The following is an 18,435-nucleotide window of genomic DNA, read 5'->3' as shown; positions in this document are numbered from 1 at the left end:
TTGTAGTACTATTTATCGCGATGGTGGCTCTATTTTGACATTTTTTATGGTGACGAACAGATCATACTTCTTTCGGTTAGTTTTGTGAGCTGTCGTTTCTATTTTTTGCTTTATTTTTTTTTTGGTGTTATGGATTCTACTCTTACCTCTTTTGTTTTTAGGCCTTCGGCTGGCTCCAAGTCGGAGCCTACTATTTTTACCAATTATATCCTTGCTCTGGGGAGTGTGGATAAATTGGATGGGTCAAACTATGATTCTTGATCTTCAAATCTGCAACTTTGGTTGGATGGGAAGAATTATACTTCTCATCTTACTACTGAAGCTGAATTTATTGCGGCCAATGAGCGCACATGATGGAAGATGATTGATGTTCAGTTGTGTAGTCTCATCAAATTCACTCTTCATCCTTCCATTAAGCATATTTTTCGGCCTGCAAATAATTGTAAGGCTGTTTAGAAGCCAGCAAAGGCTTTGTACACAAATGATATGCAGCGACTCTATGGCGTGTGTTAGAAATTGATGTCTATCTTTGCCCTTCGTGATTTTGATTGTCCTGTGTCTGAGTACTTAGGGAAAGCTCATAGTTTGCTTCATGATCTTAATTAATTTCTTCCCCTTACTGATGATGTTAATAAGGAGCGTGAGCAACATAATACTTGTAACATCTTGAGCGCTGACGAGGGCGAGGAGTGATCGCCGGTGCAAAGAGGAACGGACAAGGAGCGGCTTCTGACAGGCTTCCAGCAGGGGGTTACATGCATGAATGAATCGAATCGACACCCGAAAGAGAGGGATTCCAAAGGCTGTGCAGGTATAAGACTGCACAGTTTGGGATAGCTTATAAGAATTAATTAGTACTACCTATGTTAACAAGATGCATCTGCTTTTCGGTAGCCCGGATCGAAAGAACTCCACAGTTAAGCGTGCTTGACTTGAAGCAATTCTGGGATGGGTGATGTTGGGTGGTTTGCTGATGGTGGAAAAATATATATTTTGATGGAGGACGTTCCTCTGTTCTAAATTTGTAAGAGAAAACAAAGTTTTTCCCTTACTTCCAACTCAAGTGCGCAAGTGCACGCATCAAGTAATAATAGGTGTATTAATGCCCAGATTATCGTTCTCACGAGGATAGAACTCTAAATATTGTCTTAAAATATTTTAAAAAGAATGAAAATGAAAAGAAAAGTTAGTGATTGAACTGTCTGATCAAACGTTTCCTACTGTCTTGATAACGTTCCTCAGAAACAGTAAGTTCAGTCTGATGGCAAACAATTGCTCGCAATGTTATATATGTGATCCTTCTTGTTTAAAAGAAGGTGTGATAATAATCATTGGAGTTTGATAGATACAAGATTAAACAAAGTAAAAATAAAACAGTAATAACTATAATCAAGAGACAACAAGGTGGATGGTTTTAAAAATAGTTTAACAGAAGGAACGGATTCACTCTCCATTCTTAAATAGTTATTTCCTCTGCTCAAGACTTAGCACTTTTTGGCTTTGTCCCAGTTTCTTATCTGCCAACTCTGATTCCTCAGCTCATGGACTAGATGACTCATAAGTTTCCATATTCCTATGGCTCCCTTGACTCCAACAGGTACTTAGTACAGAACCTTAAAATGGACAAAGTGGCCCCTTATTCCTAAGGTGACCAATAGTATTTTTGCCATAACACCACCTTCCCCCAATGGCTAAGCTGTCTGAAATCCCTTCCTTAAGGAAGTTCCTTTCTCAGTATGTGTTCAATTTCCATTGATACACAATGAATATAGCTTACTTAGCCAAAGAAATACAAAAAGCTTCAGTCAAGAGTTTTGGAAATAATTCTTTAAGAGTTTTGCAGCTTATGCGTCCCACAAATAATTCAGCCCATGGCTGATACTTTAAACATAATTATTCTAAACTGAAGTCCCATAGACCCGAGATTCAGTTCAGAGATAACGAATGGAACGAAAAGAAGTAACAGTTATATTAAATTGAAATAAGAAGGTTTACAACGCAACATAAAATGGAGAAGATGGTTTGATGCTCGTGAGGAGTCTTTAGGGGATGATACAGAACAAGGGAGAAGAGTTGTCACTTAATTATAGTTACAACTATACAAAATTAAACTACTAACTAATACTAGGTGATCTCTTCTTTTAGGACTTCAATCCCTCCAGAATTCGATGATGTTTTTGTATTTGAGACGTCCTATTTATAGGTAGAAGAGTGGGTGGAAGTCTTGTAAATCCTTTGGAGTTGGTTTCTTGAATGAAGGGACAGGCGGTGGCAACAGTGTTTAGAAGCTTGCAAATTGCTTGATGGAACAGTTTTTGTTGATGATTAGCCATTTTCTTGCAGTCCCCCATGCCTTGCTTTCTTCTTAGCCAATGAGAACTCTTGATTCTCTGCTCTTCACATTTCTTGGTGCTTAAGTGGTGGACCGCCTTTGCTTTTAGAAGACGTTGTTTTCATGTTTCCTGTAAAATAGACAGAAGCATTAAATGAGTGCAGCAGGTGTAATAAATGCTCTCAATCCGTTTCCCTTTTAATATATTTTCAAAGGAATACGTCATCATACGTTCCCCACTGTGTTTTTGTCACAAATGTGTAAAACACGTGATTTTCATGCTGAAGTTGTTAATCAAATGAGGGAACGTATGGTATTTTTCCATCAAAATAGGCTTAGATGGAAACGAATTTACGTCCCATCAAGTGACCTCCTGGGAAGTTTTCCCGGAAAGTGTGCGAGTGAGGAAAAAGCACACTGAAAATTCTGGTGTTAGTATGTGGAGATAGTCATTGATTCTTGAAGCGGTCGGGCGTTACAAGTGGTATCAGAGCAGGGCCTATCATCCAGTACGATGTGGTTCGAGGACGAACCAGGCGAAAGCTGGTGGGCATGTAACATCCCGAGCGCTGACGAGGGCGGGGAGTGATCGCCGGTGCAAAGAGGCACGGACAAGGAGCGGCTCTTGACAGGCTTCCAGCGGGGGGTTACATGCATGAATGAATCAAATCGACACCCGAAAGAGAGGGATTCCAAAGGCTGTGCAGGTATAAGACTGCACGGTTTGAGATAGCTTATAAGAATTAATTGGTACTACCTATGCTAACAAGATGCATCTGCTTTTCGGTAGCCCGGATCGGAAGAACTCCACAGTTAAGCGTGCTTGACTTAGAGCAATTCTGGGATAGGTGACCTCCTGGAAGTTTTCTCGGGAAGTGTGCGAGTGAGGAAAAGCACACTGAAAATTCTTGTGTTAGTATGTGGGGATAGTCATTGATTCTTGAAGAGGTCGGGCGTTACAATACTCTTTTTATGTTACTAATTCTATATGGTTTACCTTCCAATTTGTCTGCGAATCGGGATAAGATTTTGGGATTTGCTACTATTCTTAAACTAGATTCTGTGATGTCTACTTTGTTTAGAATTCCACCTAAGCCCTCTACATTAGCCCCTGTTACTCGCCATGTCTCTCCGGTTGACACCTCTGACTCTTCTGCCCTTGCTACCCAGGTCTCTGGCCATGGACGTAAACCTCTAAGGGTCGGCTGCTCTGCATTCATTGTCATCAGACCAATCATATTGTTGACCGCTATTGGAAGCTCCATGGCAAGCCACCTCAGCCTTCTCAGAGTGCTCATGTTTCTCAGGCTCCATCTAGTGTTACTAATCCAGGTTTACCATCTGCAGCACAACCTCCTGCATCTCTTCTTAATGAATTCCTGAATTGGTGGTCTAAGAAACAATCATCTGGTACTACTGCTTCCGTTGCTTCAACTGGTAATTATTTTACTGAAATCTCTCCTTTACAATCTCTAGACCCTTGGACTCTTGATTCTGGGGCTTCTGATCACGTTTCTGGTAATAAGTCCTTATTCACATCTCTTTGTATCACTGGTTCCTTTCCCATTATTACTATGGCCAATGGGTCTTTGGTCTAATCCCGTGGGGTCAACATAGTTCTTCTCTTCCCTAGTTTAACTCTAGATCGTGTTCTCTATGTTCCAGATTCTCCTTTTAACTTACTTTCCATTAGCCAGTTGACCAAATCATTTGATTGTGTGGTTTCTTTTGCTAAAACTTCTATCATTTTGTAGGATCGGAGTTCAAGGAAGGAGAGTACCAAATGATATGAGTCTCATGGCCTTTATCAAAATTTTCCTTCTTCTTCTTCAGCCTACTATACTGTCGATTCACCTCTCACTATTTATGCTCGTTTGGGACATCCAAGGTCAAGCTTTAGAAGATGGTTTCCCATTTATCATCTCTTTCTGGTTTACATTAAGAGTCTTGTCAGTTTGGAAAACATACTTGTAATACGTTCCCAAGTCGTCTTAGTCGTCAATCTTTGTCTCCTTTTTCTATGGTTCACTCTGATATTTGAGGGCCTAGTCGTCACCCTTCTAACTTTAGGGTTTAAATATTTTGTTACATTTATTGATGATTATTTCAGATGTACTTGGTTATTTTTAATGAAAAATCATTTTGAGTTATTTTCTATTTTTTAGTTATTTTATAATGAAATCAAAACTCAATTTGGTATTCCTATTCGTACTTTTCGTAGTGTTAATGTTTCTGAGTATTTATCTCATCAATTTCAACAATTCTTTTTATCTAATGGAATTCTTTATCAAAAGTTTTGTCCTCATACACCCCAACAAAATGGTGTAGCTGAACGCAAGAATCGTCACCTTGTTGAGACTATTCGTGCATTATTAATTAATAAGAATGTTCCCTACAAATTCTGGGGTGATGTTATCTCATTAATTGCACGCCCTCTTCAGTTCTTCATAATCAGGTACCTTACTTTATTTTGTTCCCTTATCAACCTTTATATCCTTTGACCCCACATGTCTTTGGATCTACATGTTTTGTTCATCATCTTGGTCTAAGCTTAGATAAACTAGCTCCTAAGTCTCATAAATATGTTTTTCTAGGTTTTCCTCGATCTCAAAAGGGTTACCGTTGCTACTCTCCGGCTTTACGTCAATACTTTATCTCGGCAGATGTCTCTTTCTTTGAATCAGTACAGTTTTTCGGCTCCACTACTGCTCCTGTGGACCCTGATTAGTCATCTCTCCCTGTCGACTCTTTTGAATACCTTTTGCCTCTTCTTGTCCCTGTGTTTGACTCTTCTTCCGTCAACTCTTCTCCTGATGATTTACAACATGTTTCACCTGATATTTCCATGGACTCACATCCGATTGCATTTCCTCCCTCGGCTTCGGTGCCACCTTCTACTAGTGACCTTCCTATTGCTCTCCGAAAAGGTACCCGAGAGACCCGCCCTCAGGCCAGATATTCAGTTAATATTAGTTATCATAGTCTATCTCCATCATATTTTGCATGTGTTTTTTATTTGTCTTTTGTGCCTATTCTTAAGACTGCAGGTGAAGTACTTTCACATTTCGGATGGAGACAGGCTATGATTGATGAAATGAGTGCTCTTCAGCACAATGGCACATGGGATCTAGTCCCTCTTCCGTCTGGGAAATCTATTATTGGTTGCCGCTGGATTTATGCTATTAAGGTTGGTTTTGATGGTCAAGTGGATCGTCTTAAAGCTCGCTTGATGGCGAAGGGTTTCACTCAAGTATTTGGACTGGATTTTGGTGACAGTTTTTATCCTATGGCAAAGATGTCTATTGTTTGCCTGTTTATTGCCATGGTTGCTATCTGCCACTGGCCTCTCTATCAACTTTATATTAGGAATGCCTTTCTTCATGGTGATCTTGCAGAGGAAGTTTATATGGAGTAACTACCTAGATTTAATGCTCAAGGAGAGCCAGGTCTTGTTTGTATCTTCGCAAGTCTCTATATGGTCTCAAGCAATCTCCAAGAGCTTGGTTTGACAAATTTAGCAGTGTTGTTCAACAATTTGGTATGACTCAGAGTGAAGCTGATCATCTCTCTTTTATCGTCATTCAGCTTCTGGGTCTATCTACGTGGTGGTATATGTGGATGATATTGTCATCATAGGTAGTGATAATCATGGGATTACTTAGTTGAAGCGGTATTTATGTCATCATTTTCAGACCAAGGACCTTGGGAAACTTCGATATTTCTTGGGAATCGAGGTGGCTCAATCTAAAGATGGAGTTATGATATTTCAGAGAAAATATGCTCTGGATATTCTTGAAGAGTCTGCTTTGTTAAATTCTAAGTCTGTTGATACCCCTATGGATCAAAGTGTCAAGCTTTTACCAAATCAGGGGGAGCCTTTCAAGATCCTAAGAGATATAGAAAATTGGTTGAAAAACTGAACTACTTCACAATCATTGGGCCTGACATTTCAGTTGCAGTTAGTGTTGTAAATCAGTTTCTTAATTCTCCATGTCAAGAACACTGGAATGTCATCATTCGTATTCTTAAGTAGATCGAGGCATCTCCAGGAAAATGCCTTGAATATGAAGATAAAGGTCATGTTAAAGTTGTTGGATACTCTGATGTTGATTGGGTCGGTTGTCCTACTGATAGGAGATCTACTATTGGATATTGTGTCTTCGTTGGAGGCAACTTGGTTTCCTGAAAAAGCAAAATGCAGAATTTAGTTGTCAAATCAAGTGCTGAAGCAGAATACTGTTCCATGGTTACTACTACTTGTGAGCTCATTTGGCTTAAGCAACTTCTTAGAGAGCTCAAGTTTAGACACTGGATCAGTAACTCTCATTTGTAATAACAAAGCAGCATTATACATTTCTTCCAATCCAGTGTTTCATGAAAAAACCAAGCATATCGAAATAGATTGTCACTTTGTTCAAGAGAAGGTCCTTGCTGGTGAAATTACAACTAATTTGTACCCTCTAAATGATCAATTAGCATATATATTTACAAAGTCTTTGAGGGGTCCTTGAATAGAGTTTATAGGTAATAAGCTTGGTGCTTATGATCTATATGCTCCAACTTGAGGAGGAGCGTTGGAAAGAATATCTATAAATATCTATTTTCTAATTTCATTAGTATTTAGGTTAGGTCTGGCTAAGTCCATTAGTGTTTCTATATATATTGTACTTTCTTGTATCAATTTAATGTACATATTTATTTTTCAATGTTCCTTTCATCTCTTATTTCTCTACGAAGATGAAAAGTGTTTAAGAGAATAGTTATGAACACGAGTTGCGGGGGTTGAATTTTTTGGATTTTCCCATAGATAGAAAGTGACATATACAGAAGAAAGAAAATAAAATTTAGGCTTTGTTTCTTCAGGTAATGTAGATCCAGGCTTCGGGTAATTATAGAAACAGGGTCATTACAAACACATTCAGTTCATTATTTTATACATGTTTAACTGCTTCTGTTTTGAGTTCATTGTCTCTTTCCATTTTATATGATATTGTCTCTGACTATCATATTAGTTTTTTTCCTATATATTCTCAAAAGAAAAATTGCTCCTTGCATACAAGAAATTGGGCTTAATTAACTAGCAATGACAACACTTTCTATACTGAGTTTCTACTGTCTAAATCAAGTATAGGAACTAACTTCATGTGATTTGCTTCCACATTTGTTAGTGTTCTACTTTCTTGTGGACCATTCTCTTTGATGTGTGTATATGTATTTATAAATCTTCCATTTCTTGAATAAATGGTCAAACAAGAATATGGTTGTTTTCCATTTTTTTTTTTGGAAACATAACTTAATTAGGCAAGTAGCTTCTCTTGGTATCCTCATAAGCTTTAACTCTTCGAGTTGGCTATAAGACTAATCCGGAGTCGGGACGAGTTAGGGATACATATTTTAAGCCCCTCCAAAGGTGGCGTATGAGAATCGAACCGAAGTCTTTTTCTTTTCACTGTTTAAGTCTCATGCACCAATTGAATTACCACCATTTAATCGTTGTTTCCCATATTTGAAAAGGATTCACTATTTTAGTAATGCTAGTTTACTGAAAAGAAAAAAAATACATTATTGATAACTTCTGCTAACTGTTTACTAATCGGGTATCTAACAAATTAAACCTAAAGCAGCTTTCCCTATTTGATTCATTTTGTTCATAACAATTTCAAAGCCGAACCCAATCTGGTATATGCTATAATATGAACATTTTGTGCCTATATTTTCATGTTACGAGCTTGACTAACACTTGGAAGTAGGAGCTTCGCTCGTCCGGCGTCACTTTCGCAGATAATAATAGTAAATAAATTTTCACTGCCAAATAAGACAATTTCATGGAAAAAATAATACACTTGTCAATGTCTAAATGAGAATAGTACTATAGACTCGGTACTACATTTGCATTAAAGATATTATCCTAAAATACATTGTCACTTTAATTCGAGGAACCAAATCATAATTTTTAACATTATTTTAAAAATGGGTTTTATTAATCTGATGTAAGTAGATAGTTATCTCATGTCATAGAGACAAACTAGTGGGCTCTATCACTTGAAAAAAGAAAAGAAAAAAAAAGTGGCACAATTATCGAAGGGTGTGTAGAAGAGAAAACTTGTCTCATGTGACATGAGAATAGTTTTTCCCTTTAAAAATTGGACAAAATTATCAACCTAAAATAGGAGTGGGTTAGACCAATGTTAATAAAATTGGACCGGCCTAGCGGGGTCGACCCAGGAACTGGTAAAACGGTCATATAATCAGTACGGGTGAAGTAGGGGTGTTCGCAGTCTGGATTGGATCGGTTTTGGAAGCAAAAATCATTTGATCCAATTCCTTCGGTTTGATCATGTAATCATCCATTCGGTTTGGATTTTTTTTTAAATCCGATCCAGTCCAATCCAATTTTTTTCGGTTTGGATTGGATCAATTTTCGATTTTTTGAAAATCCTAAAAATTGTTTCATGATTATTGTGCAAATAAAATCTTTTGTATATATTGGCTTTGTAATTTTATTTTTTTTAAATACAAAAGTATCAGTAAACGATAATATAGTTTTTTTTTTTGAAAAATGAGATATGAACCTCTACATAGATGAAATTTTGTTGATAAGATGTGACTAGGTTTTTTCTTAGGTTTAGTTGATGGGTTAATGGGTCTTGGGTTTAGAAATTTTTGGGCTATGATTGAGGAAAGACCCAAGTAGGTAAAGGGAAACTAATATATTGGATCGGCTTGGATTGGATCGGTTTTCATCTACCAATCCGAAAACCGATCCAATCTAATTAAAATTTGCGGTTTTTTTAGGTTTTCGATTTTTCGTTTATTCAGTTATCGGTTTTTCGGTTCGGTTACCGCGGGTTGAATCAGTTTGGATCGGTTGATGAACACCCCTAGGGTGAAGTAACAGATCGGCCATACATCAGAACCGGTGCGACCTGGCCAATTTTCGTGAAAATCGGTGACCCGGTCGGTTAACCGATGATCCGGCCCAATCCCCAAAAAAAAATTCATAATGGATATATTTGAGTATTTTTTGCTTATTGACTTACGTATGTTATGTACCTACAACATTAATATTATCTCAATTATGCATTATATAGGAAATTTTGATTTGGTTTATAGTTAGAGATGTTGTTTACTGACCATGAAGCTCCGTATCACGATCATTATATTTTTGTTTGATTCTTTAATGGATAATAATGTGTGATTTATTATTTTTATATTAAAGTATTTGAATTTTTTATTATTTTTTTAGATATTTGAGTATGTTTATAATTTTTTTAATATAAATTATAGAATTGTATATAATTATCGGGTCATATAATTCAACCAGTGACCCAGTAGACTATCAATTAATCACAACTTAAATGATCGAACTAATATTCACATACAATATTCAACGTTCTCACAAGTGTCAAAGCTAAGATGCAATTAAAAAAAATAAAATTAAAAATGTTCCAATTCTATTTAAAAAGAATAAAAAATAAAAAATTCCACTTCTAATACACCAGATTCACACTCTTTCCTTTTCTTGTTTTCACATTATTTTAACAAATAATTTAAAAAGAGAATGTAAATTTTATACAAATGATTTACAAATTTTTTTTTTATACAAACGAAAAGTTATAATTAATTAAAGTTCCACTTCAATTACAAAAAAAATGTTCCTATTCTATTTAAAAAAATAAAAAATAAAAAATTCCACTTAAAATACACCACATTCACACTCTTTCCTTTTCTTGTTTTCACATTATTTTAACAAATAATTTAAAAAGAGAATGTAAATTTTATACAAATGATTTACAAAAATTTTTTTTTATACAAATGAAAAGTTATAATTGTGCTGTGCTACAAGTTTGATAACTGGAAAAAAAAACTTAATTAGTAAGATACTACAATTAAATAGGATAGTTTTAACGTTATTCAGGTTAATTTGCAAAAGTGTCAAATTTCAAAACAGCTACATACTCTTTTTTTTATTTATAATTTAACTCTCTGATTAGACCAGTCCAAGATAGGATGAATCAAATCACACACAGTTAAAGACTTTGGACCTTAGAATCGTATCAAGTGGGCTAAAATCTGCATTGATAGGTGCTTCTCCTTGTTAGGGCTGTAGTATGGTTTAGGCGCAATGAGAATGACCAGGGGTACCTGCAAAGACACTATGAAGCTCAAGTCACTATCAATGTTAGGTATCTGTTTATAGTTAATTGGAATCAAATGATCATACCTGAGTTTGTTCCTTTCATACTTATAGTAATTTTTGTGCCACTTATGATAGGCGGCATACCTTCTTATTGGTTGTTGTGAATTGTTATCTTTCTGTCTCAGTTGGTGTCTTTCTGGCTATTTTATTGGTGAACAAGTCTATACAATAGCCTGTCTTCTTAGAATAATAGCAAATTGGAGCTGTCTTTCTTGTGTTGGCTCTTATGCGCGATGGAACTCAGCTCGTTACTAAAACTTTCCTTAGTCTTTAAATTATATAAGGCAGCTTTACATGATAATTCGTCCAATGCTTGGCGTTGCATTTTGCGCAATGAGATCATTGCGCCTTCATGGGCTCTTTCTGAACTTTAAACCTTATTGGACTATATGTTGTCCAGATCACTCTCCAACTAAGGTAATAAAGTTTTTTTCTCTTGTTCCTATTTATTTTATTTTATTTTATTTTGGTAATAGTTCCTAATTAATTTTCTAAAGAAAGGGAAGGTAGGTTTGTTCAATTTATTCTCTTTATTTTCTTACTCATCTTTGTTTCGTTTTATTTTTTAGCTTAAGTATCCAAAAATTGGACCAGGATCTTTATGATATGTTCAATGGGGCTAACAACACTATCCCAAAATCTCTCAGCCCGTTGTACTTTTTTTATTTTTTATTTGACTAACACATATTACGGAACGGACTTATATTAACAGGTCCATTTAAGAACTCTAACCTGTTTTCTCAATGGAAAAGTCATATGACTCATTATTCATACATATATGTCTCTATACTCCAATATTAAAAAGAACAAGGGAGGTAAGTAAGGGATTCAAATTTTAAAGAATTTTAATAGATTATTATTGGAAAAAAAAATTATTGGTATTCAATTATGATTTTAAAAGATCATTTTATAGTTCGTCCAAATTCAAATTTTTTATTTTTTTTTGGTAAACATCCAAATTCGAATTTTAAATAAAAGAAAAATAATTTTTGTGGTATTAAAAAATATGACGATTTCAATGAATTTTTTTATTAGTTTGGATTTTGTGAGACTTTCTAGTGAGAAATATAAATAACATGTCACTCTCACAACCTCACGCTAACTCCTGGGATTTTTGAAATTTTTCTATTGCAATGTCTTCTTCTTCCTTTGGCTGGTCGATCTGGTGAAAATCGGATTTTGCCATGGAAGCTTCGTTAAAGCTCAAAATCAATAGATTTTTGAGCGATTTTCATCACAAAACAACATAGAAATAATAACCCAACAAGATTCTAATTTAATCTATCCTAAAAAATGCAAAAATCTGATAGCTTTTGGAAGTTTAAAAAACGATTTTTCAAGCTATGGATAGCAATTTTTCTTGGCATAAAAAGATATAATTTTTGTATTAGAAATAATATAAAACAATGAGAAAACAACAAGGAAACAAAAATCCCCCAAACCAATTTTGAACAAGATCGATTTAAAAAAAGATTGAAACTTTCATAATATGAATATTTTCGTAACAATACATTCATGAATGAAATTACTTCACTATTAGAAATGATTTCAAACAATTTTTTTGGCAATAGATCGCTAAAACTTGTTTTTCAAAAGCTCAAAACAATTTAAGGTTTCAATGTATCGATCAAAAATTATTTGAGAAATTTTCTAAACTTTCATGTAATAAAACCCAGAAATTCAGATTCAAAATTTTCTTGGAATATTCAACGAAAACATGATATGATATATGGTTAGAAAACTCTCATCACATAGAACAAAAACCTCAAAGTTTCTTAGATCAATGACAAAAAATTCCAAACAAAATTTTATCATTAACTTTAGGTTCTATATGCAAATTTTGAATTATTTTAGTAAATAAAAAATTTGTGGGTTTTTTAATCATATATTTATAGCTCTGATACCAAATGAAGAAGATAATTTTCAATCATTTGATCAAACTCAAGAGAGAATATGCTAATGCGTGAAGGGCTAGTATAGATACGTAGAGGACCGCTACTTTGGATGACATCAAGTTATGTCAAATTATTGATTGAGAAAATTATATTAAGTTTTACTTTTTTATTAATATAGTTGCATTTCTTTGTTTTTTTATTAACTCTTGTAATTTTGAATGTTTGTTAAAAATTCATTTGATGTTTAAAATCTTATAAATCCGTATAGTCTTTTCAAATCTTATAAATTCTATTAAAATCCAATCTTATAAAATTTTTATTGTAAAAAAGTCTTTTAAAAAAATCTCCAAAGTGATTACAATTCTATATAATCTATTAAAATCTATAAAAAAAAATTTAGGGTTCATTTTTTTTTCAGTCACTGTAGATAAGTTATCTGCAATAAGCTATTGCAATACGACGTTGTTTTGGCCTTTTGGGGCGGAAATCATGGTGTTTTTATAATTTTAATTTATTTTAGGATTATTATAGTTTTTATAATTATAATTTTGTAGGATTCGCTTTTTCTGCGGTTACTGCAGACAAGTTATCTGCAGTAAGCCTAATACGACGTCGTCTTGGGGCAAAAATCATGATATTTTTGTAATTTTAATTTATTCCAGGGTTATTATAGTCTTTATAATTAATTATTTAATTTTTTAATTCCAAAATAACATCGTTTTGGGAGTAAATGCAGATAACTTATCTGCAGTAACTGCAGAAATATTATTCTGAATTTTTTAATCTTTCAATCCGAAGACGACTTCATCTTGAGAGTAAATATAGATAACTTAATGCGGTAATTGCAGAAATATTTTCATGTTTTTTTCATCTCAATATAATCTTTTAAAATAATCCTAATATAATGCACCAAAAAATAAAAAATAAAAGCGCGAGTGAAGTTCAGTGTTCAAATTTCTTGAGCAAGAAGAAAAAAGAAAAGTGTCTGCGATTAATTGAATAAAAAGGGGAAGAAGAGGTTGGTTTCGTAAGAAGGTGAATCGAATCGAATAACAACAATGTTCAGGAACCAGTACGACACGGACGTAACGACATGGAGCCCAGCGGGGAGGTTGTTTCAGGTGGAGTACGCCATGGAGGCTGTGAAACAGGGCTCAGCCGCAATTGGCCTCCGATCCAAAACTCACGTGGTTCTCGCGTGCGTCAACAAGTCAAACTCCGAACTCTCTTCTCATCAGAAGAAGATCTTCAAGGTTGATGACCACATCGGCGTCGCCATCGCCGGCCTCACCGCCGACGGCCGCGTCCTCTCTCGCTACATGCGATCTGAATGCATCAACCACAATTACACCTACGAGTCTCCCCTTCCCGTTGGTCGACTCGTCGTTCAGCTCGCCGACAAGGCCCAGGTCACTCACTACTCTTCCATTTTACTGCATTCCAAGCTAGGGTTTTTTTTTTTTTTTTTTTTTTTTTAAATATTGGGTTTTTAAGAAATGGGTACTCTCGTATAAAATGAACTTGGAAGCAATTAAGTGATCTTAACCTAATGAAATTTAAGGGTTAATACTTTTTGTTTGTGAGCTTTTTGAGACATTTGCGTTTTAGAGGAGGTTTTTTTTCCTGAGGTGTATGAGATGGTGTTTTTATTGTGTTATAGGTTCCGTTTTCCATTTCCTATTTTTTTTCTCCTGGATTTGACAATGATTAGAATGAGACTAGGATTGCAATATTTGATTTTGATGTTATTGGGAATCATAATTTCTTAGGAAGTTGCTAACTTTCCTTTATGCTTGGTATTTTTGTGGCGGAGTTTCAAGTTGTTCTATGTGGGTGCAATATACTTTAATTGTTCGATGTTTAGATCTGTCTCTTATTTTTGAATTTTTGATAAATTGAATGCCTTGAGGCTTGGGGTTGTTAGTTGGTTGATTCTTTGTTAGTGGGCTAAAGAGGGTAAGCCTTAGAGCAAGTGGTAAGGTTGACCAGAAGGACATGGCCTCAGTTTTAGGAAATAGTCTCTTTTCAAAATGCAAGGGTAATGTTGGGAAAGATCGACCCTCACCTCAACCCTTGCAAAGTTGGGGAGTCTTTATGCACAGGGGTTTGCCCCTTTCTTGCTTAACAATGTTTGGCTTCTGACACTGCTAACATTGATTATATCAACTTTGACGAAATGATTTTTGAGCTTTGTGCTGTTATTTGACATTACCTTGCAAGTTATGGCAGTAGTGAGATAAGTGTTGTGTATTCTCATGTGCGGCTTTTTTTTTTTTTTTCTTCCCTTCATTTTCTACTTTGTAAGTATCATAAAATGTAAAAGCTGTCTTGATACTGGGACTGTTTGCTAATTTAGGTTTACTCTAATTTATATGAACAAAGTTTTTCAAATTGGAATGAGTTCATGCTTCTGTATGAATACCAAAACAAAAAGCTGGATCTGTGTATAGACTTGTTTAAATCTAGATTGTCATGTTTGGTAATTGCCATATGAATGTACTTGCAATGGACCTCAGAGTAAGTTATGGGAAATGAAGTTTGATATCTCACTGATCTTTTTTGGTTCTCCGTGTATAGTGGAGGCTTTGTAACTGTGTTCTTAAATATGAAATGACTGAGTAATTGAGTATGTATTTTCATTCTTTAATGTATCAAGAACTTCTATTCTTTCTAGCTTTCGAGGATGTTCATGTATTAAGGAAACTGTGGGGCATCATTCTGTGGGTTATAGATATTAAATAAATGTGATTGGGTCCAATTCTAACATATATGTTTAAAACTCAGTGTCATAGTTATTATGTCATGCAAATCTATGGTGAGGTGGCTGTTTTATGAAGTGAAGTGGAACATGATTATTGTTCTATTCAATGTAACTGGCTTGAAAAAGACCTAGTTGATTAGAGTTCAAGTTATCTTATGGTTTGAGTTAATCAAAGAAACCTGTATTCGATTCGGTTTTTCTTTCTGGGGCTGACAGATCTTTCAGTAGGTAGGAACAGAAAGTATGCCGAACAACACTTTTATTAGTAATACCCCCCTCCATTTGTTTGTTTAGTTTCTTGAATGTAGTTTACTTTATGCAAGACTGATTGGGTCATTTTACAATGAACAAAAACATTGGATTAGCTAATCGGCATTTTTTTTTTTTAATGATATACAGTTATACTTGTGTTTTAGTAGTAGAAAGTTGGATGGATGGGGTATGGGAGGCAAAGCTTGTGTTTTTGTCTGCAGAATTTAATAGTGGTATAGTACTGAAAAGATCTATTTCTCATCAGTATTTGTGGTGCAATTTTGAGTGACAGGTTTGCACCCAGCGATCATGGAAACGTCCTTATGGGGTTGGTCTCCTGGTAGGTGGACTCGATGAAACAGGAGCTCACCTCTATTACAACTGTCCGAGTGGAAGCTATTTTGAATATCAGGCCTTTGCAATTGGGTCTCGCTCACAAGCTGCAAAGACATATTTGGAACGCAGGTTTGAGAACTTCATGGGTTCCTCACGGGAAGATCTGATCAAAGATGCACTTATTGCAACTAGGGAATCCTTGCAAGGTGAAAAGCTCAGAAGTTCTGTGTGCACAGTTGCTGTGGTTGGAGTTGGTGAGCCATTCCACATTTTGGATCAGGAAACTGTTCAACAGTTGATTGATGCTTTTGAGATTGTGAAGGAGGAAGAAGCCCCTCCTGCTGAACCTCAGCCAGCAACTGAGTTGGAGGCTGCCACAGATCAGAGTTCTGGTGCAGATCAAGGTGGTGCTGAAAACCAAGGTGGTTCTCCGATGGATATTTAATGATTTAAGATTCAGTTCTGAAGGTGTTAAAAACAGATATTTTAAGATGAGTAGGTTTCATGTTAAGTGTGTCATGGGAGAAGATTTCTCTTTGATGGATTTTCTTTTCTTAATCTTGTTTATTTCTGCAATTCATACATGGCTGTTCATTGTAAAGGATTTAACGACTGCGCTTGATGGACTTGAACGCAGAATTTACAATATGTTCCAAGGTACAACTTACAAAAATTCAGGGTGAAAAATGTTGGGCAAACTGGTCAAGCTTCATTTTTGTTATGCGTAACACTATTTCTTAAATTTTGAAAATCTGGCTAGGCCACTGTGCTTTAATGTTTGCATAAAATTTTGTTCTGTTGGTGCTATGTATTTTTTCGATTTTGGGAGGTGAACTCAATCGATTTTGGGAGATCTTAGTTTTTCAATGCTAGTGAAATATTAAGACTTCAAAAGTAAAGGTGGTAATTTTTTTTTTTTTTGATAAACAAAGGTGGTAATAAAAGTTGATGCATCATGGTATGAATTTAAGAATTTGCATCATGGTATTAATTTAGTATGAATATGAATCCACTAATTTGAATATGATATAAATTTTTTTTTGAACATGATTTGTAAATTTTATGAGTTTACATCAAAGGATATGAATAACTTGTAAATTAAAATTATGAGTTCTGAATATTGACACGATTTATTTTTTATGCAGATTGACGCTGTATGACATGCAATAAAGAGTCAAAATGGTAATTAAAAAAGGTCAAAATGATAATTTAAAAAAAGTATTGCCGTACATGTCGACATACGATATTATACAAATTTTGTATATTATATTTTGCTAATACAAACACGAGGTGAATTACTCGAACATAAATTTCCGTATCATATTGGTGTCATGTAATGTATTGGTTCAAGAATTGTTATGTCTATTATATTTTATAAATTTAAATTTAAATTTAATTATTTGACGACAAATTCTTAAAGTAAATAATCGCATAAAGTATGATATTTTACCGAATGGAAAATAAAAATAAAAATTAGCGAGCAACCTAATCTTGGAGAATTTTACATGTCATAAGCTCAATTAACAGTTAAGAAAATTGAATCAATCATGAGTTTGGTGATGCTTTAAATTAACCCAATAATGACAAATCATACATGCATCAAGCTCAAATACATTCGATGCTCAAATCTACTAGTGTTGTTTCCTATGAAAATGTCTAGCGTTCCATGCATCAGTCAAACTAGTTGAGACAATTTTCTATCAATGAGACAATTCAATCGGAGTCATCAGGCGGAGGAAGAACCTTTATCCACATCTGCTCGTACATCCACCGCAAATTCTCTAATGTGACTTCACCGCCAAGAGAGCGAATAGCAGACTAAGCAGTGCATGCGCCCACTTCGCAGCATTTATCTTTGTACCGCGACGTTTATTCCCATTGGTGGAGAGTGGTGGCCTTTCTTAGGCTGTATCACAAGTAAGATGCCTAGAATTAGACTAGCCCTTGTAAATGTCACTATAAGTTGGTGCTGTCTTTTAGTCATTGGTTAATGTGATAGTCAAGTGGCTATGAGCAGTTGATCTTGCTAGATCCTGCTAGTGGATGTCAGCTGAGGACACAGGAGATGTCTTTGTCTTTTACTAATAAATCTTTGGTGCTACTGTTGCATAAAGATTCAGTGCATTCCACCAATGAGAGCATTACACATTATAAGAGAGAAAACATTTGGCAAAAAAAAAAAACTTTAACTGACATGTAATATTTCTATTGGTGGGATATACTGAATCTTTGGTGTAACAGTAGCACCAAAAATTTATTCATCTTTTACACATATTCTTCATGGTTAAGCAACAATTCATGAGCCTATTGGGCCTTTCCTGGAATGGGCCTCTATCTCGCATGGTGTTGGTCCAGATCAAATTGCAAAGCTATCAATATAGAGCTTGCTTAAACTACACATACAAGACAACAGGGGTTGGCTTACTGGTTGATAGATCATAATTACATGAATTGGGTTTCTAATTCAGAAATTTCTCACAAAGTCTTGAAGTTTTAACTCACTCTTCTTACACTTTTTCTATAGTCACCACTTACTGGACAACAGTGGAACCCCATTTTTCTGAACAGCTGAGAACATTCCCACCTTTTGTCTAAGCATGAAGCAATCATTATCCAACAGAGTTTTCAGAACATTAAGTTTAAAAAAAAGGTGACGCAT

The 18,435-nt window shown here is 35.1% G+C and overlaps 1 protein-coding gene across 1 annotated transcript; it reads left to right on the top strand.

Moving 5' to 3' along the window:
- Positions 1 to 13,372: 13,372 nt before the first annotated feature.
- On the top strand, positions 13,373 to 16,371 carry LOC133298129 (proteasome subunit alpha type-1-B-like). The gene is made up of 2 exons (XM_061497365.1): positions 13,373 to 13,836; positions 15,733 to 16,371. Exons 1-2 carry the CDS (start codon positions 13,486 to 13,488, stop codon positions 16,219 to 16,221), a joined length of 840 nt encoding a protein of 279 aa, XP_061353349.1. The 5' UTR covers positions 13,373 to 13,485; the 3' UTR covers positions 16,222 to 16,371.
- Positions 16,372 to 18,435: the final 2,064 nt, after the last annotated feature.

This window comes from Gastrolobium bilobum, unplaced genomic scaffold (genome assembly GCF_033153095.1).
Source record: "Gastrolobium bilobum isolate Gb01-03AN ecotype WA unplaced genomic scaffold, APGP_CSIRO_Gbil_v1 utg455, whole genome shotgun sequence".
Lineage (NCBI taxonomy): Eukaryota > Viridiplantae > Streptophyta > Magnoliopsida > Fabales > Fabaceae > Gastrolobium > Gastrolobium bilobum.
This window is presented reverse-complemented; position numbering and strand designations above follow the sequence as displayed.

Coding starts and splice junctions, on each gene's coding strand:
- LOC133298129 (XM_061497365.1), top strand. CDS start 13,486: ATGTTCAGGAACCAGTACGACACGGACGTAACGACATGGAGCCCAGCG. Junction 13,837..15,732: donor AGCTCGCCGACAAGGCCCAG/GTCACTCACTAC, acceptor TTTGAGTGACAG/GTTTGCACCCAGCGATCATG.